Here is a 23,596-nt window from a genome sequence, read left to right as displayed (position 1 = left end):
CTGAGTTGAGGCCAAAAGAAGCACCTTCTATAGAAAATGGTAGCCCATGATCCTGAATCGTAGGAAAGAATGATGGGGCTGCCAAATCGGGGAGGTGTAGGTACGCGTCCTTTAGATCCAGGTAGCACATCCAGTCTTCCTTGTCCAATGTCTCCACTATAACAGCCGGCATAACCATTGCACATTTTTGCAGGGGTAAGTAGAGGCTGAGGGTGGAAAGATCCAGAACAACTCTCAGGCCCATCTGGTTTTTCTTCTGAATGGGAAAATCCTGGAGTAAAAGTCAAAGCCTCGCTGGGAGGCTGGGACTTCCTCCACTGCCGGGCTCCCTACGAGCGACCGGATCTCAGCCAAAAGAGTTGCTGTCCCAACCTGTGGGAGGGGAGGGGGGGGGAGGAGAGGCTCGGATGGGGAGACGGTAACCCGTGGATGTTATGGAGAGGATCCAGGGGTCTGCAAAATTCTGGTGCCAGAAATGTGCATTGAGAGCAAGCCTGCCCCCCACCGGAGACACATGGACCTGAAGAGGCGTGTCATGCCTGCTTTCCCTTCAAGGCTGTCGCGGAGTAGTGGGGCTGGAAAGCAACCCCTCACCCCCCGCCCTCCTTTTTGTTGCTTGCGCCGGGATTGAGACAGCGAGCAGTCCGGCTGCCTGGATCTCCGCAGAACCCTCCCTACGTACGGCCCCCGTCAGAGCACTGCTGAGATTGGGTGTACTATTTGGGCGTGCTCTTTGTAAGGATGGATAAAGACTTGGCCGTTTGTGAGCCGTTTTTCTTTTTGTACAGCTCTTCATCCGTGGAGGAGTGGAAAAGCCCCCCCTATCACCTCGAACGGTGATCTAATATGCGTTCCTGGACGTCCAGGTTGAATTTTGTTGCCCGGAGCCAGACTGTCCTTCTCATGTCCATGGCAATACAGATGGCACGGCCAGAGGTGTCAATATGGGCCACAGTAGATTCCATGAGGAACTGCGCCACCAGCTTGGCCTCGGCTAGCCCTGCCTTAAAGCATGATTGGCTCTGAGCAGGGCGTTCCTGGAGGAAGTCTGCAATTTCCCACCATAATCTTTGGTTGCCGGAAGCCAGCATGGCGTTGGCCTGACAAAGATGCAAGGACGCGTTGGAATAGAGCTTCTAGCTATATGCCTCCAAGATCATCTTCTCCTTGCCTAGCAGCGCTGCAGAGGAGGCGGCTGAGGACGACTGAGGCTTGGAGTATAGTGATGCTGCAGCGATCACCAAGGAGTGTGAATGAGGATGGGCCAAGAGCAAGAGTGTATCCCCTTCCACCTGCCTGTACTTGGCGTCCAGGCATCGATTGACCGGCTGGGCCAAAGGGTCTTTAGCCAGCCCTTCTTGGCCAGGGAGACTACATCGGTTTGCAGAGGAATCCCTGATTTCGCAGAGGATTGTCACGTGATGACTTCCGCCAGGACCAACTTTGCCGGTTGCTCGACCTCGGGTTGTGGTAGTCCCAGATACTCCGCCAGCCCAGAAAGACATTCATGGAAGGCCCTGGGCTGAGGATGGCATGTCTGTATTCTCCTCCTCATCCGTACCATGCGGATCAGGGGGATCTTGTGGAGGAGGAGTAGTAGTAGTAGTTGGAGCCGGAGGTGGCTGGTACGGAACCGCCGAGGAGGCAGCTGCACCGAGGTTCCTGGGCCGCCGGCATCTGTGGTGCTGCTAGCATTGCGGGGAGGAATTGCCTGACTGCGTCTTTGAGGAGAACTCCCATCCGAGGTGACTTCATGAGGCTGAGGAACCTCTCGAAGAAAGCCTCTTCACTGGCCGAGGAGGTGGCAGTGGGTGCTGACTGGATAGCGGGGAGCTGCTGGAGCCGCTATGTACCCTGCCCATATGGACGCAAAGGAAAGCTGCCCTGCGCAAAAGAGAGATAGGCTGTAGGCCATGTACCTGGTTGAGGCCAGTCCCACCTTGATGCTAGTTCTTCACCGAATTCCTGGAATGGGGTCGGACGGGTGCCTCAGTCTGGCGCGGTGGCCATCTTGTCGAGCCGGTGTTTGGGAGAATTGTCAAAAAAGTGCTAATTCCCACCACCTTAGAGACCCCCAGCAACGTCACTGGATTTTGAAGACTTTTTTTACCTGGATAGAGCGAGACCCTTTTTCCCCCACTCATGTATTTTAATCAGATTGTACACACTGTTTCTTTTTGATTATGTAGTCTAACCAACTCCATAGGCATCATCTTCTACAATTGTGTCACAAAGCACCTTCAGTGCAGTGCCACAGGGATGTCTTCCAGATTTCCCATGATTTAAATACCTTCTCTGGGATCAACCGTTTCCCAGAACAGTGGAGTGAAATTGACTTCACTTAGTCCTGTAAAATCCTAGACCCAGCACACCCTATCTTACAATAGAGTGCTGGACGGTTACTTAGTATACCCTGTGTCTAGTTACTCGTGTAGCATTTATAGGTTACCCTTTCCTCTCAGAATGGCTGGCAGCAATGGTTTTGCAATGAACTACCATGATTTACCGACTGTAAACTGTTTGCAGCTCCGGTAACATTAAATTGCAGGAGCCATGTATTTCAAAATGGCGTTGATCCTCCTTTGTTAAAATGGTGCCCAGTCTTTTTTCGCAATTTCTTTGTGGAAAGGTCCTTAGAGTTTTTTTCTGCGTGCCAAACCAGGTTTGGTCTCTTTGTTCATTTCGCCTTTGGCGGGGTTCCTGGGAGAAACCTGCCTCCAGTGTATCTGGGGTAGACAGGAAGTGAAGGCGGTGCCTGAAACTTCCAGTGCTTAGTCTCCCAGGAGACCCAAATGCACTCTGTGGTGATTGGCTGGCTGACTGACTGTCTGGTAAGGACAGCCACCCTGCTGGGTGAGTGACAGCTAGGCTGGAATGAATGCGAGATAACTGAATAAAAGGCGAGTCTTTTGGCTTGAAAGGCAGAGTTGACCACTGGACGAAGGAACTGAAGAGCTTGAAGAGGACGGCGGCTGCAACTCCTGGACCGTTGGTTTGCCAGGTGAAGCCCTGCTGCAGGTCCGAATCCCCAAGTTCACATCGACCGAGAATCCCCCTGCAAGGATGACTTCTCCCTTTGAGTTGGTGGGACCAATCAACTCCCAAGTAAGCCACCGGGACACCCATCTCGGAGCGGGTTGAATTTCCTCCGGGTTGCTGCAGAAAACCGTAGGGCCAGGGAGAGGGACACCATATTGTGTGAGTTGCTTGTAAGCTAGCCTAAAGCTTTTGGAAGATACTCGGGACTCCCACGAAGCAGGACAGACCAAGCCTGACCCCCCCTCAGTTGAGTGCGGGACCTCAGATGTGAGGAAAGTCCACCTTGACAGCCAGGAACTGCGTTTATTGCCATTTGCTGTACCGCAAGGAGCTGAAACTCGAAACAGCCACTGAAAGTAAAGTTTGCCGGTTGCCAGTTTTGACAGTGCAGGAGTCCAGACGTCCTCCCTCTTGTCCCCACGACTGAGGCTCAGGAGCATTGAGATCTGCAGAGCTGCACAGTAGCAGAAATCTTCAGCTGCACCTTTTCATCTTTACCAAGGTACTGTAAAATAAGTCCAAGAACTTACTTCTTACTGTGGAAGTACTTGTAACTTCTGCAACTCCTAAGCCTAATCAGCTTGTGGCCCTACATTTGATTCTTTTTTTTATCAAAGACTCCTAAGAACTTGTGCAAAGACTTTTCCATTTACCTAGCTGAGGTGCTGCATCCTATACAAAGACTTTTGCCGCTTGACTTTGGCTTAGCCTATTGAACTGTATGACTTCTCTTGCTATCTGAAAGTATTTGCCATGCTTAAGAATATTTGTAATTTCTTGTGTTCTAATAACCTTTGCCTTTTACACACTATTGAGAGTATTCTGTATGCCAACAGTAAGGTATTAATGTCCCCAGCATCATTGTTACTGAAGTCACATGTGGGTGTAGGATGGTCTGTGTGCCATCCCAAAAGAGCCTTGTCTGATCCAGAAACTCAAAGTGTACAGTACTGAAGTGTATTTGTGTGTTACTAGTATATTGCTCCCTTCTAAAGAAGGGTTTATAACTGATTGATAAAGGATTCTTGCATAAACAATTATTAATTTAAGAGTTTATTTGAAGACGTTTAACTGTGAATCTCTAACTCTACTACTGCTCACATTTCCCCTCTTGAGACAAGCCTGGCTGCTCAACACGCTACCAAAACTGTAGTACAAGCTTATACCAAAGATTGGGTTGCCTATACCTGTAGTCATAGTTGCTTGTAGTGTTCTCAGAGGGTACTGCATTCAAACTTTGCCTAACACCTGGTAAAAGAACCTTCCGGTCCCTCAACACTGTCACAGGGAGGATCCGAGGATCCCTCGGCCCAAAGGCTGGTAGCTGAAGCAGCCTTTGTGCATGTGCTAGGACTGGTCTCTCCCACGCGAGAGAGTCCCTGGGAAGGAGTCTCCCTTACAGGGTGCGATGGAGAATATCGGCCCTACCTTGGGCTTGGTTCGATGTTTGACAAATTTCTTGAGGTCCTCCGGAGGAGACTTCTGGAAGAGCTCCCCCCCAACTCGCTAGTCTGTTCCTCAGCGCTTTCGAGGACAGAGAGCCACACGCTGAACAAGCTTGCCAACCGTAGTCTGGGCCAAGGCAACGTAGGCAGAGGGCGTGGGTGACTGAAGTTGAGAAGAGCCCATTGCAGGATAGACACCTGCTAGAGGATGGACACCTGCTAGAGGATGGACACCTGCTGAACCCTGTGGAAGTCAACATGCGCCGGGGAGGAGCGTTGACAGCTGAGGACCGAGTACCTGAATGATAAAAATACAAAAAAAAGACAAGAGAAGAAGTATCTGTGTGTGGAATTACATGGCCGAAGCCAAACCCAGGAGCGCTGGTGAATTCGGCCCGTTCCCGTCGACACGCAAAAGGAGACCGAGGTGTGGTGCCTGAGGGCTGAGTCAGGGCAGTGCATGAGCCCTGGTCCGCACCCCTGCGCGCCTCTAAATTTAAAGGGGAAGAAGATTTTTTCTGGTGAAAAAGGTTCCGTCTCCCGTCCCTTGGAAGGGACGCCCATGCAGTATGAAGGAAAGGGGACAGGACATAAGAGTACGATAAATCTCTCCAACAGTGGCACCTTCAGACGCCCATACCGACAATCCAGCACAAATACGACCTAGTAGCTCCTCTCTGAACACCCACAGCCAAGCAGAAAATCCTGGCAATAAACTAATTAAACTGCCCAGAAAAGGGTTGCAAAGTGGAGGGCTCTACCGAGCAGATAAGGGGAGTCACTTGGAGTCTTCAAGAAATCCAGAGTGGACGGTCAGCAAAAAACCCAAACCAGAATAAGGCCCAGCCACTACACTCAACTGTTGCCAAATGAGGGCTTTAGGAAAAGCAGAAAAACTCCAGCAGGATGGCAGAGATGCCATCTCCAAGATACAGGGACAAAGCAGCAAGAGTGCTAAGTGCAAGGCAGAACCTAAATACCCCTGTGAATTGGACCTGGCCTCAGGAGAGAAAGCCAATCACAAAAAATGGGCCAGGACAGAGGCTCAGGTGACAAACCATATTGGTTGGTCATTGGGAATGCCACTCAGTTAAAGCCACCCTCATATGAAGTGAGGGCTAGTTCTGGGAACTCTACTAGCCTAAACCAGTTAGGGGCAGTATTGAAGGAGCAATGATGGGCACACAAAGAACCCACATGGCGTGAACAGTTATTTTGAGGCCACTTCGTGGTCACCTAGAAAACCAAATGGCGAGGAGCAGGATTTAATAAACCCCATTGGTGCCCCAATGGCCACAAAAAGGTGCATTGGGCTACTAATGGAGGTAAAATGGTGCATGCCCTTGGTGAAGCCAAAATTAAAGTACATCTACCACCAACCTATTCCCTAAAATCAAATTATAGTGAAACATTCACACTAGGGAAGAAATGGGGTGCCTGGGAGGCGTTAGAAAAGATTTCACTTTTGGCAACTTCACCTCCATAGTTTCTATGAACACCCAATCATTTTGCTTTGTTGTTGTTGAACCCATCCTAGGGGGTAGCAAAACCTTCAGCCTACACCAGAGAGAAACACCATTGTCTCTGCAATGGCTCTGGTCGAGTGGGCTCGACAGGCCTGCAAGCGTGATGTTGGCCTGACAATGGCAATGTACGATACAGCTGGAGAGCCACCTGGAGATGGAAGCCTTAGACAGGACCTTCCCATAACGACAGATCCAAAACTGATGAAAAGCTAAGAAGACTTTTGTGCGTGCCATGTAAAACTTCAGGGCACGCGTAATGTCCAGCAAATGAAACGCCCTTTCAGCAGATAAGGATTTGCAAAGAAAACTGGCAGAACCAAAGGCTTGTTCAGATGAAACTATGACAACATTTGGCATGAAGGAAGGAGGCGCTCACAGACCCGAGAAGGACAAATGCAGAGACTTACAGGGGAGGGCCTCCATCTCCCCGACACGCCTGGCTCAGGTGATAGCCAGCAGGAAGGCGGTTTTCCACAACAAACTTTAAAGGGTCACGATCCATTGGTTAAAACAGAGGCCTCATTAGTTTAGACGGTACTACGTTCAGTTCCCACGTTAGGGCAGGAGCTTTCACTTGCAAGAAGGTTTTGAAGCAACTCTTGAGGAATTTCCTTAACGAGCCTGTTCTACCAGAGAGCGCTCTCCTGGAGCCCATGTCTAACAGGATATGGCAGCCAGGTGGACCTTGATCGATGGATGTTAGGAAAGCTTTTCATATCAATAATACTTCTTCCTGACCTGCGTCAACCCCAGAACTTTTGGCTTTGACTGGTTAACAATTTTACCATGTCCCTAGGTGTTAGGCAAGATTGTACGCAGTACCCTGTGGGAGACTGCACCAGCCTTGTCCTCTTGGCAATAGGAACCAAACCTTTGGTATAAGTCTGTACTACACAAATTGGTAGAGTGACTGAGCAGCCAGGCTTATCACAAGAGGGGTCAATGTGATCTGTAGGGTTATAACATAGCACGCAGAGTAAATCTCAAGAAGGACCTTTCCAACAAGAAAAAAGAAGACCAGGGCCATTTTAAAAAAATGGGCACCCATGGGTGCTGTACTGCAGCTGCGAACGCAGCCCACGGTAGAAACACACAATGATAGGAAAAAGTAAACCACTGCCAGCAGCCATTAATTGTAGAAAGGGTGACAAAAATGGTACATGAGAAAGTAGACAAAGGGGATACTAAGTAACCCATCCAGCACTCTATGCAAGATAGTGTGTGCTGGGTCTACAAAGTTACAAAAGGCATGTGAAGTCAAATCCACTTTTGGGAACAGTAGTTTACCAAAGCAAATGTATTTAAACCTTATGAGAAATTCAAAGGACTTCTCTGTGACACTGCAGTTAAGGTGCTATGTGTCACAATGCAAAAGGTGATGCATATGGAGAAACGCAAAGTCCAAATCAGATTAAAAAAAAAAATACGACAGATTGAGAAAAAGGTCTCACTCACTCCAGGATAAAAATTAAAAGTTTCAAATTCCAGCAAAATAACTGGGGGTCTCTAAGGTTGAAGGGAATTAGCAGAGACATGAAAATTGTATATTACACCCAGAGGTCTTACTCACCTAGTAAGTGCAACTGTGTTATCCTAAATAATTCCACCATTCAGAAAAGCATCCTGGTGACAGGGTTGGTTGATTATGTGATTCCTTAACTGAGTGTCACTGCATAACTGACAGTGTCTACTAAACCTGAATTGTTGTAAAGTAATCTGAAAGTAACTAATGGTTTTACTCCCCATGAATAGGTGGGCCCTATACTAAAACGTGTTTGATAAGTTCTGGCTTACCTAGAAATACTATTAGTTTTCTAAATAAGGTCTACGCGTTGGTCTGTGTGCCTGAATAGAACCAGCTCTCACTGGCAGGTCTGGCTGTCCCGATTGGACAGCCATACGCCTGTTCTGTAAATTGCTGAGAGTGAGCGCTGGAATTGCATTAAAGGTGAGGCTCCTGGAGTGAGCAGCAAGTTGACCACTGGAAACTGACGTAAACGATGAAGACTACCAGCGACGCCTGCAGATCCTTTGCAATACTGAAGCGGCCACTGCTGTCCTGACCCCTTTTTCTCTACGACAAAGGCACTCCAAAGAGGACGACTCTGTAGAGAAGGAGTTCAGTACCCCCACCTCAACCATCTCGCCCACAGCACCTGTAAGTTGGATGTCAGAGTGTGAAACATGTGCGGTACCAGAGGAAATACCGATACCTAGGAGAATCTGGGAGGCAAGGTTCCCATTGGAAAAATATACTTGCATACGAGACAATACGATGGTCATCTGAATAAAATCCCTGAAGAAACAGAGCAAATGTAAGATGAAGAATGGTGACATCACCACCGTCATACAGAGCAAAGCTGATGTATAGAGAAGAGATGCAGAGACGAGAGCATGCAGACAATTCTATAAGGCATCAAGAAAGTATCGAGATGCAGGACATCTTGGGACCAAGATGAAGAAATTTATGCTGCAGCCATAATCAAGATGTCGAGATATTTCACACGTGTACACATGCAAAGAAACTCAAGTAGATGAAGTATTCTTAAAGGCTAGCTTTATAGTGAGTAGATTAGGGGAAGCGTATATATATATATATATATATATATATATATATTTATTGGGGTCAGTAAAGGATGGATGTTCCTACTACGTACAAGAGCAAAACTGAGCAAAAGAAGGAAGGCTGCGTTTTCGTTTTTGTCGCAGTTGGAAAACAAGTGAATTACAGGTGAAAACTCAGAAAGGCGAGATTGGATGAGCCAAGAAGCAATGCCATTTCAGACTGGGGTGAGCCGACATTGGATACAAATTGTGTGAAAGAATGAAGCTCCTGTTCAGAAGGCATGGACAAAAACAGGACTACGTCAGAGGTCTATTAAAGAATAGCATTTTAATAAACTGAAAGCTCAATTTTGTGGTCTTTAGTCACGGGGGGAGAAGTTGGATGAGCATGATGGTCACAACCACGCACAAGGGAAGAGTGTGCCTTCACTCCCTGAATTCCCCAGAGCAAAGAACATGTTCAAGGCCGAGTTCAAAGACCTAATTGACAGTGGAGCGCTGAGGTGATGGATGGATATGCTAGTCGGTGAGAAGCTATGGTTAAGACTAGCTCATCTGCACCTGAGCTCTCAGCCTGCATACTACCAACGTAGGTTGGGAAGGTAAGACGGAGGGTGAAAAGTAACCAATAATAGAGGACCACATGATCAAGGGTCTTCTAGTTGTGTAGCCAATTAGACGTTGTATGATATGCATTACTCATGTAAAAGCATTTCTGATGGTTGTATCTGCTTAGATTCACATTCTGTGCCTATGGTCCGACATCCAGTGGTAACCGCAGAGTATTGCATCTCGTCTTTCGAGAATCGAAAGGCGACGTCGAAATGGGCGTGCCTGTAACACTATCCCTAACGTGACGTGTAGTGTACCCAAGATCCCTCACGCGCCGAGGTCCGTCCGATTGCATTTTTTCTGTCAAGAGGGAGCCTTATGACTACCTTCAGTGAGTACAGAAAAGAGAGGAAGTGGTAAGACGTCTATGTCCCTTCCATCCGAGCGGGGAGGATGGGTGGGCGCATATGAATCTAAGCAGATACAGCCATCAGAAATGCTTTTACGGTAAGTAATGCACATCTTCTGATGTTTGTTAATCTGCTTACAATCACATGCTGTGCACAGACTAGCAAGCAGTACCCGGAGTTGTAGGTGGGTTGTGAGAAGGAACAGTAGTGAAAAGATGTCTTAGTACTGTCTGTCCCACCTGAGAATCAGACCTAGAATGAATGTCTAGGCAATACTGTTTTGTAAAGGTGTGTACAGAACTCCAGGTTGCCGCTTTGCAAATGGACTCAAGGGGAACATTTGCAATGAATGCTATTGACGCCCCAGTGCCTTGAGTAAAATGTGCTCTAGGCTTGAAGGGCAGCCCTCTCTTAGCAAGACTGTAGCAGAGTGTGATGCATTTGACAATCCACCTATAGATAGTGGATTTGGAGACTGTCCTTCTCTTCCTGCCGCCACTGAAACGAAAAACTGATTTTTCTTTCATAGTGGTCGAGTTCTTTCCATGTAGAACATGACAGCTCTGCGTACATCCAGTGTGTGCAGGGTTCTCCCAGGCTTGAAGGATTTTAAAAGAACGTTGGCAGTTCTATCGATTGGTTCACATGGAACTTGGAAATGAATTTGGGCGCGAACCTAGGGTGAGTGCGTAGAACCACCTTATCTTTGTGAACTGTTACGAAGGGATCTAGGATATAGAGCACTTGTAGTTCACTTACTCTCCTAATGGAGGTAATAGCTATTAAAAAGGCAGTCTTATAGGGCAGATCTTTAAGACTTGCTTTGTGCATGGACTCAAAAGGGGCGCCCATAAGCTTAGTCAACACCACGTTTAGGTCCCATCCGGGAGCCGGGTTAGAAATGGGCAGGTGAATTCTTTTCACTCCCTCAATAAAAGCCTTAATAACTGGTATCTTCCACCATGAAACTTTCTGTTGTGATGTAGTGTAGGCTGAAAGCGCAGATAAGTGAACCTTTAGAGAGTTAAAGACCAGGCCGGAGTCAAGTAGATGAGTTAGGTACAAAACAATGTGTGTGGGAGAGCAGTTAATCGGGTTAATGCTCTTAAGAGTTGCACCAGATGTCAAACGGTTTCCATTTACTGGAATAGCAATATCTAGTGTTCGGTTTTCTTGCATCCCTGAGAATGTCCATACATCTCTGAGGGAGCTGCAGGTGCCCAAACTCTATGACCTCAGGAGCCAGGCCGCTAAATTCAATGTCTGCGGGCATGGGTGAAGCGTCTCCCCTCTGTCTTGCGACAACATGTTGTACGGGCAAGGCAGTTTGACTGGAGGCGACAGGGACATCTCCAGATGAGCGACGAGGGTTGGCAGGCCCACACGGGGGCCCCCAGTATCATTGTGACTGGTTCCTGGTGCATCTTGTGCACTATCTTGTTGAGAAGGGGAGTCGAGGGAAAAGCGTAGCCAAATTTCCCAGAACCATGTCATCCAGAGTCCGTTCCCCTTGGAACGGTTCTGGGGGTACCTGGAGGCGTAATCTTGGCATTGAGCGTTCTCCAGAGTTGCGACCAAATCGATCTCTGGGTAGCCCCATTCTGCGAAAACATTGGAGACGATGTCTCTGTAATCACCATTCGTACTCCATGGGCAACGGGAAGTCTTTGCTGAGTATGTCCGCGAGAAGATAGAGTTCCCCTGGAACATGTTGTGATAACAGGAACACGTTCCGTTTGAGAGACCACTTCCAAATGTTCTGGGACAGTTCGGACAGCCCTGGAGAGCGAATGCCCCCTTGTTTGTTCAGATAGTACATGGCCGTGGTGCTGTCTGAGGATCAGGATCGTCTTCCCCTGCAGTTGTGTTCGGAAAGCTTTTAGTACTTTGAACACTGCCAACAGTTTTATGTGGTTGGATGCTATGTCTGATGACCAAACTCTCTGCGCTGTTTGCTGAAGCAGGTGAGCTCCCCACCCTGTGAGAGACGTGTCTGTAGTTAGAGTGGCTTCCACTGCGGGGGATGGTGAAGGATTTCCCCTTCAAGAGGTTCTCCCTCGACCACCACCGTAGCGAGAGAACGAGGGCCGGCGAGACAACCACTGTCCACTGGCCTGACACCACTGGCTATTGAGCCACTCTTGCATTGGGCGCAAGCGCACATGAGGAACCAAGTAGATACATGACGCCATCATTCCTAGCAGTCACATGGCCTTGCGTACCGTCACCTCTCGACTGGCTTTGAAACATGTTTTGAACCCTCTTGTTGGAGGGGAAGAGGAGACCTTCCTTTGTTCGAATTAGAGCCCCTAGGAACTGTTTGACCTTAATGGGGTGTAGGCTGGATTTTTTCTCGTTGATAGAGAATCCCAGAGTGAATAAAAGATCTATCGTCTTTTGGTTATTTGACAGACCTGTTTCATAAGAGTCCCCTTATGAGCCAGTCGCCTAGGTAATCATTGACCGGGATGGATTGCTTGCGCAGATTTACTGCTGCCACCGCTAGTACCTTTGTAAATACCCTTGGTGCAGATGCTATGTCGAAGGGTAGTACCTTGAATTGATAGTGCTCGTCTTGTATCATAAATCTGAAGTATATTCTGTGCGCTGGCAACATTGAAATATGAAAGTGTGCAACTTTCATGTCCAATGTTGCCATGTAATCCCCCTTTGATAGCAGGGGATTTACTTCCTACAGAGTGACCATGCAGAACCTTTGTGGCTTTACAAATTTGTCCGCTGGGTGCAGATCTAAACCAGGGCGCTTGGTTAAATCCTTTTTGGGTACAAGGAAGTACACTGAATAAATATCTTCTTTTACCTGTGACAGAGGTACGATTTCTATGGCTCCTTTCTATTGCAGTGTCTTGACTTCTTGAAGAAGTAAGCGAAGATGGTCTGGTGTCAGTCTTATTGCTCGTGGAGGTCTGAATGTTGGGGACCGGTTGAACTCTATACAGTACCCGTGGGCTATGGTCTTTAGCACCCACTGGTCTGTAGAGTCTTCGGGTCATTTTGAAACCGAGGCCGGAGTACCTCTGGGGGTAGGGTTCCGGCCCCTTGCTTTTCCACGACGCTGACCCCTTTGGAGATACGGGGGTGGTGTATCCGCTGGTTCTATGAGTGTTTCTTGATGAGGAAAGCGTTGGCGACGAAAAAGTCGTCTGGTCCCAAATCCTCGTCTTGTGGAGGGTCTCTGTAATTTGGTCCAGAGTGTAGGGTTTCGTGCTCCTTTTTTGAGGTCTCGAGGGCCTCATCGACCGCCTTTTCAAACAGGTTGGATTCTTCCACGGGTTTATTTATAAGGGATGCTTGCGTCTCTGGCTTGAATCCAGAGTTCCTTAGCTAGGCATGTCTCTTCAGGAGTGTGCCCTGAGCCAGGGATCGACCAGCCGTCTCGGCAGAATCCAAAGTGTTCTTTAGTATGCTTTGGTTCACTTGCCTGCCCTCAGTGATTGGTCAGGAGACTGGTTCCAAGAGGTTCGGAAACCTCCTGTAGGCTTTCCTGTAGTAAGGCCCATTGCACGTCCGCGTAGCTGGCCAATAAGGTTGTGCTGTTGGCAATACATGTTGAGAACGCTGCTGCGGTCATGACCCTCTTCCCAAGGACGTAAAGTCCTTTACCTTCCTCATCAGGGTGTGCCTTGCCGGTTGCCAAAGGGACCGCTGCCCTTTTTCTTGCAGTAGTCACTACCAGAGAGTCTGGGGTGGAGTGACCCCTGATATACAGAGGGTTTGAGGGAGAAGGACGAAAGAGTGTCTCTATCCTTGGGTTAACATCTCGTGTGAGAGCAGGTCTTGATAAGGAGGGAGCCAGACGTTTCTTATTTGAGTTTAGGAGAGGAATAGCCTGGCTGGCCGGCGGCTTCTCCTTGAGGATGTCCTCAATGAAGTCAGCGTCAGAGACTGCTTCCTCTGTGGCAATCTTAAAGTGTTCAGCTGCTTTACGCAACATGACGTTAAACATCAATTGATCATCCACTGGCGAGGGTTGTCTAGTAGGGGTGGTCAGGAGGAGGGGGCGGGAAGAGTCCAAAGATAGGGCATCCGGATCTTGTGGATCTGGAGACTGCCATGGTTGACGGTCACCCATATCCGGGTTCTCCTCCCAGCCCTCAATGGGATCATGCATGTCCTCAGGATTGGAGAATTTATCCTCATCCCGAGTGTCTGCAGGAATGTCTTCTTCAGTTAGGTCATAGTTGTAAATCTCCTCTTCTAAAGAGGGGTCAAAAAGCCTTGGGAATTTTGCTACAGGGTCCAAAGGGCTCTCATCCAGTGGCCTTCTTGTTGTGCGTGGTTCTGAACGGTACACAAACCTGTCCAGCCTTTCCATGCAGTTTTCAAATGTTTCTCTAGTCCAAACTGAAGACCTAGAATGGTCTAGAGGTGGAAAAGGGTCCTGAACACGCTCTTCCATTGAAAAACGTTGAGATTTATGTCTCAACGTCAAAGACCACCCTTCTTTGCCCTCAGAGAACTCCTCCTGAGGGACCAATAAAGGTGGGACATCCCTGTGCCTCTATTTCGACTTGGATTGGTTACAGTACTCCCCTTAGGCTATCCATGGATGTCGGCGGATCCTTGGCCTTTTCCGTAAGCCTTGAAGAATCCCTTGACTGCTGTCTGAGAATCGATGGAAACAATCCTTGCTAGGCTATCGGCGACGTCCTCTGCAGACAGGAGGCGCGTAGCTTCAGCCAGTGATTGTGAGGGAGTCTTTCAGTGGAGCCAGGGCCTCGTCTTCAGTGGCCACCTTATTCGCGTTGCCGGGATCTTGTCCTCAGCGACCGCACTCTTCGCCGGAACCGGAACCCTATTGTCGCCGGATGCTTTCTTGTGATGTGTCTCGACGGAACCTGATATTTTAGGGGTAGCGCCCTTTGTTTTAGATGGCCCGGTCGTCAGGCGCATATGCAGCTGCGGGGCAGGCTGCCGATCCTGACGGTCGGCGGTTGCTGCTGGAGCTTCCAGTGTACCCGTTGGGGCGCTGAAGTCTTTGACTTGGCCAAAGATTGGCTTTGGGTTGTGCGTTTAGTGCCGTGTACATGTCTGTCTTTGTCACCCGGGTATGACTTCCCCATAGCAGTGCCTAGGCTGTGGCTAGCGGGGCCGGGGACAGATGATGCGGAACGCGAGCGTTCCGTCGAAATGTCAACGACCTCTGGTTCGGAGGTCTGATCGTCACTCTCGCCGCCGTCACATTCGGTGGCGGCGGCAGCGGGAGAAAACTCGGCCTTCGACATGCCGTAGGCCGCCCACCTCTTGACTCTACGCTACTTTAATGTCTTAGGACGGAGGAGCTTACAAGCCGCACACCCTTCCTCTTTGTGATCGAGGGGCAAGCACCGGTTACACCATCTGTGCTTTTCATTCCAAGGAAATTTGCTCTTACAAATGGGGCAAAACCTAAATGAGTCCTCTCCATAGCTGAGGATGGGTAGAGTGACTAAGACCAAAAGAAAAAAGAGGAAGGAAAGGGAAAGAGGAAGGAAAGGAAGGAAGGAAAGGGAAAGAGGAAGGAAAGGGAAAGGCATTCTCAGTTTGTATAGAAATGTTCACCCCGACCCCACTCTCCCTACTGTGTAGGCTGGCGGAAGGCCCGGCCACGTGGTCGGCAGCACCGACTGGATCACCGTCCATCGAAGTTTTGCAGGTCTGCAGCGGAGATCTGGAACAGCCGTCGAAATAAGGGACGGATAGGGTGATCTGATTATTTTATGTAACTATTCGACCAAAGGTCGAGGGGACAATAAGCAACGTCTTTGACGAGCTCTGCATCAAGGCGACCAGTATGCTGGGAGGAAAAAAAAACAATCTGAGGGACCTTGACGCGTGTGGGATCTTGGGTACACTACACATCACGTTAGGGATAGTGTTACAGGCACGCCCACGTCGATGTACCCTTTCGATTCTCGAAAGTCGAGATGCAATACTCAGCAGTTACCACTGGATGTCGGACCATATGCACAGCATGTGATTTTAAGCAGATTAACCAACATCAGAAATTTAGTGACATTCATAGTGAAATTTATAGGGAAGTGCTTAGTTGGCCCAACTGATGCGAAGAAGCGAATCACATTGTTCCACTGCCCTAAACGAGTATGGATCGTATACCTAGATGATCCTTGTAGAACCCATCATACTCACCATTAGGGTTTTTGTAGTTTGCCACGTAGGACGACGGTAGTGATACGCAGGTTAACATCATCAATGACGAATATTTACTATAAGAATGTGATTTTTTATGAAATGCTTTGAGAAGTCTTTAGCGAGCTCATGATGGGGATGTCTGTTGATGTCCTTCGTACTCCCCGTTTTACATAATTGATATTAAAACAGTATTGTTTGCCAACTACCTGAGTTGTTTCTATTATTGATGTCTGAGTAAACTCTGCATCCACCGTCAATCCCTAAAGGTATTGCTAACCCATTTTAAAGAACTGGGAGTAACCCCAGTTCAACTCCTTCCCATTGACTGGTGGGAACAACCAGTCCCAAGACGAACTTTGATTTGAGCCACCTCCGGAGGTCCTGTGAGTTTCCAGAGCTGCGGAACTCCAATACCAGGAGACCTGCTGGCCACAGAGTGCGTCATCGTGGAAAGGCCAAATCTGTATACACCTTTGCTGAGCCCTCAAGGACACTACAGAGACCCAATCCAACTCGCCCAGACCCGCTCATCAGAGTGTAGGACTGCAGGAACCGAAGAAAATTGACCAGGCAAATCGCATCCCTTGTTGGTGTTGCAGAAAATGCGCCAAAACCACAGAGTGACCAAAGAAGTTTATGAAAGCCGTGCAAGAGGTCCTCCCTCGAGACTACAGGTCAGAGATTCCGTCCATTGTCCTGCCTTTCATCATTAGACCAAGGAATCCAGGTCAGTTCAAAAGCTGCAACATCACAGAGCAACCACCATGAAGATTTTCTTCAAACCCAAGGTACTATAGGGAAAAGGGCATTGCTTACCGTATTCCAGAAAGTCGCTCTAGAGCATTGGAGTGTACGTAGAAGTTTCCAGGACAAGCCCCTTTGACCTCCGACTCAAGCCGCTGCTCGAGTCCCTTGGCGAGTCCTTTGACAGGGTCTCCAACGTTGGTTAATTCTTCTTACATCATCTTTCCTAGACACTAGAAAGTATCCACAGGGACTTTTGACTTCTGCTGCTTTTTAAGACTAAGCCTTCCCGAACTGCCTTTTAGCTAGGGTTGTATTTTGGACTTCCTGTGCAAGCAAACTGCCTGTAGAACCTGAAGCTCTGCTATGATAACACTAACCAACTGTTTTCTTTCCCAATAATCCCCATCTTATATGTGTATGCTGACTAAATGTAATTATGGTATTACTTTGTGGGATGGTATTATCGATAATACGGTAGACCTGTCCAACTCCTGTACAATTGTGCACTTTCAGAAACTACCAGCTAAGTGGCGGCCTTTTGAAAGTATAGTAAAGTATACATGTGTGTTGGCTTAATATGCTAAGTATTGAACAGTGACTCTTGTGTGTATATATAGTAAATCTATTTAATATAAATGTATGGGCAATTGTTTCTTTGATCTGCATTACCAACTGGGTTCAGTGTACTTACCTACAGCTCACATATTCCACTCAAGATGAGCCTGACTGCTCTGCCACTTTACCAAGGTCTGAGTAGTACAGACTGATACTCAGAGTTGGGGGATCTATAAACCACTGGGATAGTTTACTAGAGTCCGACCTCCAAGTAGGACTTTAAAAAAAGGCCCCAAACAATGTCACATAGCTCAAGTGGCATTTTTCCAGAGTCTTTGATGAAAAGGATTGACGGATCAAGCATCCGTTTGCATCATAGTCATGATGAAGACAGTAAATGCACTTGAGGTGCCAATCCTTAAAAATATTCTACAGGCCGCAGCTTTCACGGGATCGGAAGCAGCATTTCTTTGTGACATCCGCCATGGTTGAGGTGTTGAGGATTAGACCCAAGCCTGGGACTGTGGATTAAAGATCTTCGGCGACAGCAGGTCCCCGCTGCTGGTAGTCACTGCATGAAAGTTGATTATCATATCGATGTTAGAGGAGCGAAGCACAAGGAATCCCTACACTAGAAACGTGTGGTAAAATCTGAAAATGCCCAGCAGTGGAGTTTAGGAGGATGAGTGGCATTGGCTGACGGCAGTATGACCCAAAAGATATCAATAAGCTATAAAGGAGACTAGCAGTTTTAGTTTAAAGCTAAACTGCTTTCACTTTTACCAAGGATTCCCAGCCTAACGGGGAATAATCACGAGTATGTGAAGCCATGCAAGACCCCATGCTGGAGACGATTCACAACTTCTTGGGCTAAATTTGCATTGTTCTTGGATAAGGCATTAGAAAACACCTTCAATGCCGTTTAGCTACTCTCCAATGCATGGAATAAATAAAAGTTTACAAATCTCAAAATGACTTCATGATGAAAAACAAACCACTATAATTCAAATAGTAAATTGTCAACATAGTACAGTGCCAACTGGCAAATAAAAATCCCTTTAATAGTGTTCAACAGAGAAAGGACATGTATGTGGCACGAGGCAATAGGCCACCTCGACGAGCAGCTATACAAATCATTCCAAAACAATGCTACCTTCTTCATTTACACTCACCGACAGGTTTGATTATGTATGGCTGGCAAGCAGCACAGTCAAAACCATCATCAGCAGCTTCCTCTACCTCCTCTTCAGTGAAGAGATTTTCACACGCTGCATGGAGCCATCTGAAAAAACAATATTGAGACCAGTCAATACACAGTAATGGGATAAACCACCTTAGAATCTCAAAAATGGGAATTGTGGCTTAAAAGCCCGTATTTTGGGGGACATGGAACATCCCTGCACCTCCCCCCGAATGCCCACCCTCCCCAAATCCCTCCGTCATCATTGGTTCCTAAGTCTTGATTCAGTGGTATTAGGGAGAAAGTACATGTCGGTGCTAATTCCTCCCACCTTAGAGACCCCCAGTTCTTTTGCTGCACTTGAAACTTTAATTTTAACTCCTGAGTGAGTGGGTACTTTTTCTCACTCCCTCATGTGTTTTTCCCTGATCAGGATTTTAAGTTGTCACTGTTTTTGGAGTCTGACAAACTCCATCGGCATCTGCTTTTTGTATAGTGACACAGCTCCCTCAGTGCAGCGTCAATGAGAAGTCCTTTGGATTTCTCTTAAGGGTTATATACTTTTTCTTGGGTGAACTACTGTTCCCAAGAATAGTAAGGTGAAATTGAGCTTGCTTACCTTTTTTCTTTGTAGGTCCAGCACACAGCATCTTCTGTGGAGTGCTCCAGAGCTACTCAGTAGCCTCTTATCCTACTTTCGCATATAACATTTCTTTTTACCCTCACTACTTTAAATGGCTAGTGGCAGTGGTTTAATTTTTACTACCAGTGTGCTTTTTTACCGCAGGCTGAAACCCCAGCTGCAGTACAGCACCCAGGGGTGTCAATTATGTCAAAATGGCCCCATCTTTCTTCACCATTTTCTGTTCGTGAGGCCTTTCTTGGCTTTTACTCTGCGTTGACAGGTTCCAGCACTTTGTGGCTTTTGCCTTTGGCTGGCTTCCGCCCTGAGCCTGCCCCTGGCTCCAGTATGTCTGGAAGGGCAGGAAGTGAGGGAGGTTCCCAAAACTCCCCTGTCCTTTATCTCTAGGAGAGCCTGAACTAAACTAGTCCTGATTGGCTGGTTGGCCCTCCTGAAAGGACAGCCGCCCTGCTGTGTGATCGACAGCCTGGGCTGTGAATGAATGGGAAACTTGCTTAAAAGGCCAGGGATTTCGGACTAGAGGCAAGAGTCGACTACTGGAAGCAACATCCGAAGCAGAAATTGTGAATAAAACCTGCAGCAAAATCCTGGACTTCGAAGTATCGGTGAAACCCTGCTGCTGTGGTGACCTTTTTTGTATCGACAGAGAAGCTCCAGACTCCACTTTGGCACAATCCCCGACTTGCTGTGCCTCTCCGTTGCTGCAGAAGCCCAATGCCAGGGGTTGAGTGTTCATAACAGAGTGCAACATCTGCTGCGCAAAAAATCCGGCCAAAAGCTCCAGGAGCCTTTTTTTAGGGAGAATTCGAATTTCTGTGCCAATTCCCTTCAGCCTTCGAGGCCTCATCTCTTTTGCTGGACTTGAGGACTTATTTTAACCCCGGAGTGAGCGAGAACATTCTCACTCTTGTTTTGACCGGACTAGGATTATGTGTTTGCACCGTTCTGGGAGTCTGACAAACTACATAGGCATCTACCTTTGTTTGGTGACAGCACCGTCAGTGCAGTATCACAGGGAAATCCTTTGTTTAAATACCTTTTCTTGCGAGAACTATTGTTCCCAAGAATAGTAAAGTGAAATTGACTTTACTTACCTTTTCTCTTTGTAGGTCCAGCACACACCATCTTATGTGGAGTGCTGGGGGGGTTACCTAGTAGCCCCTTATCCTACATTCTCATGTAACATTGTCTAGGTTACCCTCACTGTTAGGGAGAATTTTCAGTTTAGTGCTAAATTCCTCCCACCTTACAGACCCCCAGCTCTTTTTGCTGAACTTTGGGACTTTATATTTTTTATTCTATGTGTTTTCTGTGTTTCTTTTGACTTTGGAGTCAGACAAACACCATAGGCATCATCTTTACATTGTGACACAGCACCATCAGTGCAGTGGCACAGGGAGCTCTTAGATTTCCCAAAGGTTTAAATACCTTCTCTTGGTGAAACTACTGTTTCCAAGAGCAGTGAAGTGAAGTGAAATTGACTACTTACATTTTGTAACTTTCTAGACCAAGCACACACTATCTTACAATAGGGTACGGGAGAGGTTGCTTAGTATTCCCTTTGTCTAGTTTTGCATGTAACATTTTTATGTACCCCCTTCTATAATGAATGGCTGGTTGCAGTGGTTTACTTTTTCCTACCATTGTGTGGTTTATTATCATTTTTTTAAATGTATTGTGATGTAACCACTTTAGGTTTTTTACACAAGCTTTCTTACATAAAAGAAATGGTTCATCATACAAGTAGATCATTTCAATACAAATTATCTTTAAAATGAAAAGGAAAGGAAGAATATTCACATAAGAAATTAATCCGAATAAAAATGACATGAAAAAATACAAATAAATACAACCTTTTTAACAACGGTGACATTACCAAAAGTCTCGCGCAATGAATCCTGTATGCTGTAACACTAATGACATTTAATGTCCGTTTAGTCTCATACCCGGATGTCATTCTTTCCCAAAAAGTACTTTATGAAAGGCGGTCAATAGACCTAACTGAGCTCCCCAAGTATTTAACCCTGATGTACCAAGTTCCCCTGCAGAATCTCAGTATATGCTCAATCGTCTGATCTCTTGGGTCTGTACATTCGGGGCACAGAGTCCGAGCCCCCTCTGTTAATCCCCATTTGGCCAGAACCAAGACAGTTTTAATCAGGTTCAGACGTATTCTCAAGACGTTCTTCCTTCCTTTAGCATCTGGGAACTTCGTTAAATACCTTGGAACATATCCCTGCTTTTTACCATACTTGAAAAAAGAGACAGGAATCGAGGAAGCCCTCACAGTGTCTGATGTTGTAATCCAATCTCTAATTGTGAGTGCTTTCTTAACCTTCAGAGGGTTAGTAATCAATGTCTGGTTAACTTGCTCAGAATAGGCCAGATTTCTTCTGCTATTTTTTTAAGTTCTCTTAAGGTTAAGGACGAGTTTGCATTCAATTGGTCCAAAAGATCTTCATAAAGCATATTTGTCATTGGCACAATTATTGTTCTAAACAGAGAAAGCAGTTTCCAATCAACTAGGATCTTCGGCGATCTTAAGCCTAGCTCATACCTTAGAGTTGCCATCTACTTTTTGCCAATCCATAGACCAGAGAAGGGGTTTAGCCTTGATTCCATAGAGTAACACTGGAATAATTTTTGCAATGTAGAACTTTATTATTGGCAGAATGGAGAATTTGCAGTAAAGGCCCAAGATCATCTTCATTTGAGCCATTAACTGTGTGCACTTGGCCAATATTTCTGCGTACTGCTTCCCTATTGTAGGAACCGCGTGCAAAGTATAACCAAGGTATACTACTTACTTGTCCACAGGAATTAACAGACCTATTGTCCAGGGGAACCCGGCTCCTCGTGCACCCCTTTCTCCAAAGATTACAACCCTTGATTTCTCCGGGTTAATGACTAGATCATTTCCTTTCATATACAGGTCAAGTGCTCCCAGAAGTCTTTGCAAACCTACTGGTGTCCTGTCTAACAAGACAATATCGTCTGCGTACATGAGCCATTTAATAGCCAGAGAACCCAACTTTCTGCTTGCCAGTGCTGCTGAATCTATTGCCTGACCAAAACCTGCCAGGTAGAACTTAAAGAGAAATGGAGCCACCATGCAGCCTTGTCCGACTCCCCTGTTTACACTTATGTAATATGATAGATGGCCTTCCACATTAAGCCGGACTCTGGCTGCGTTACCTTCATGAAGACTTACAAGAACATTCATCAATGTTTTCCGTGCCCCTTTCTGCTCCAGCTTAGACCAAAACCTGTCACGGTTTACCAAATCTAATGCACTCGACAAGTCAATGAACGCTCCATAAAGTCTACCTGCATTGTTTTTGTCTTTGTTATTTATTAGTGAGGCAAGTATTAGGCCATTCAATGATGTTGAGTGGCCTCTTCTGAAACCAGTCTGTTTGGGAAGTATGTTGCCCTCTTTTCCCCAGGTTTTAAGTTCTCTTAGTACGAGACTGGTTAACAGTTCGCTCTAAGTCTAGTAGCGTGATTGGCCTATAGCTACTTGGATTTTTACAATCCCCTTCTTGATAATCGGCACTATAATTGCTGACTTCCAAGAAGGGGGAAATTGCTCTTTTGTCTACAATTCCCCTAAATAATGTATAGAAGATTTGTGTCCACAGGGTCACATTCCCCCTTAAGCACTTGATAGGTGAAGCAGCTCGATCCCGCTGATCTAGATGAAGATTTGTTGATCAGATCTAGAATGTCCCCCTTATCGAATCTTAGCCCCCATTTTCCTCCAACCCCTCTGAAGGCAGGCCTCTCCTCGTGGTTTTTGATATTTTTCTCCCATATAATTCAACTAACTCGACTCTGGCACGTTATTCATTTGAGAAACTTTCTGGTCAGTTTTATGGTTATTAATGAGCTACCAGAAATTGCGTGCAGAGTTGTTACTCAAGGCACGCAGCATTGCTTAACCGTCATTCGGCAGTAGCCCCCCTCTATGATGTCTGGACCAACTCCTAAAGTTGTTTAATTGTTTTTGTCGCTACGAGAAGACTAGATTTATTTTGTGCCCCCTTCCTTGCTATTCTTAATAGTCTGCATATTTCACGCTTTTTTGCCAATATGGCTTCGTCGAAATTGTGTTTATACACACTGACGACCCATCTGCGTGTTCTGTGGGTAATCTATAGACCATATGAAATCATGGAAGGTGAGTGGGTTATAATTTTGTCTAGAACTTCAGGAAGCATCCACACATGGAATTTGTCCAGATCATCATTGAGGCAAGCTCCTTCTCTGTGGTATTTAACTAGACGGTTTTTCTGGGTGTTAACCACCCCCGTGTTGTCCCATAACTCTATTGTGTTGTTGGTGTGCCAGCTTATTTCGGTTTCCAATCGCTTATGGTCGCTAGTAGCCCCTTCCTTACCTGAGAAGTTTGTGCATTTCCCGAACCAGTTTGAAGATAGAAAGACCTAGTCCAAGGTTGATTCTGTGTTTCCCCCTCCATGTAGTGGCGGGCGGGACATCCCCTTCTATTGAGCCATTCAAGAGCTTTAGGTCCCAGTCAAAGAAATGTAACCACCTTCTACCACCTTTATAATTAATTCGAAAGCATTGTGAATTTAAATCCCCTGCTACAACAATGAATGCCTCGGGATGAGACAGCTTGACTTCACTAAGAACAGCAGAGACTTAATCAAGATATTCTAGCAGTTTTCCCTAGCCGGGTTCCAATATAGATTTATGATCTTTTTTGAATGTGAGCCGTTTGAGGGCGTGACTGCCATTACTACAAGAATCCCTTCTTG

The 23,596-nt window shown here is 46.8% G+C and overlaps 1 protein-coding gene across 3 annotated transcripts in view; it reads right to left on the bottom strand.

Annotated features, from left to right (window-relative positions):
* The window catches only part of KMT2D (lysine methyltransferase 2D), a 2,224,302-nt gene that overhangs the window by 1,511,595 nt on the left and 689,111 nt on the right, over positions 1–23,596 (bottom strand). For all 3 annotated transcript variants that reach the window (XM_069653836.1, XM_069653837.1, XM_069653838.1), the window contains exon 18: positions 18,165–18,274. In XM_069653836.1, coding sequence (XP_069509937.1) covers positions 18,165–18,274 — 110 coding nt within the window. The remainder of the gene's footprint in view (positions 1–18,164; positions 18,275–23,596) is intronic.

Source organism: Ambystoma mexicanum, chromosome 3q (assembly GCF_040938575.1).
Source record: "Ambystoma mexicanum isolate Mex_15411 chromosome 3q, UKY_AmexF1_1, whole genome shotgun sequence".
In the NCBI taxonomy this organism is placed as follows: Eukaryota; Metazoa; Chordata; class Amphibia; order Caudata; family Ambystomatidae; genus Ambystoma; species Ambystoma mexicanum.
The sequence above is the reverse complement of the archived record's forward strand: the minus strand, read 5'-3'. Positions and strand labels throughout refer to the sequence as shown.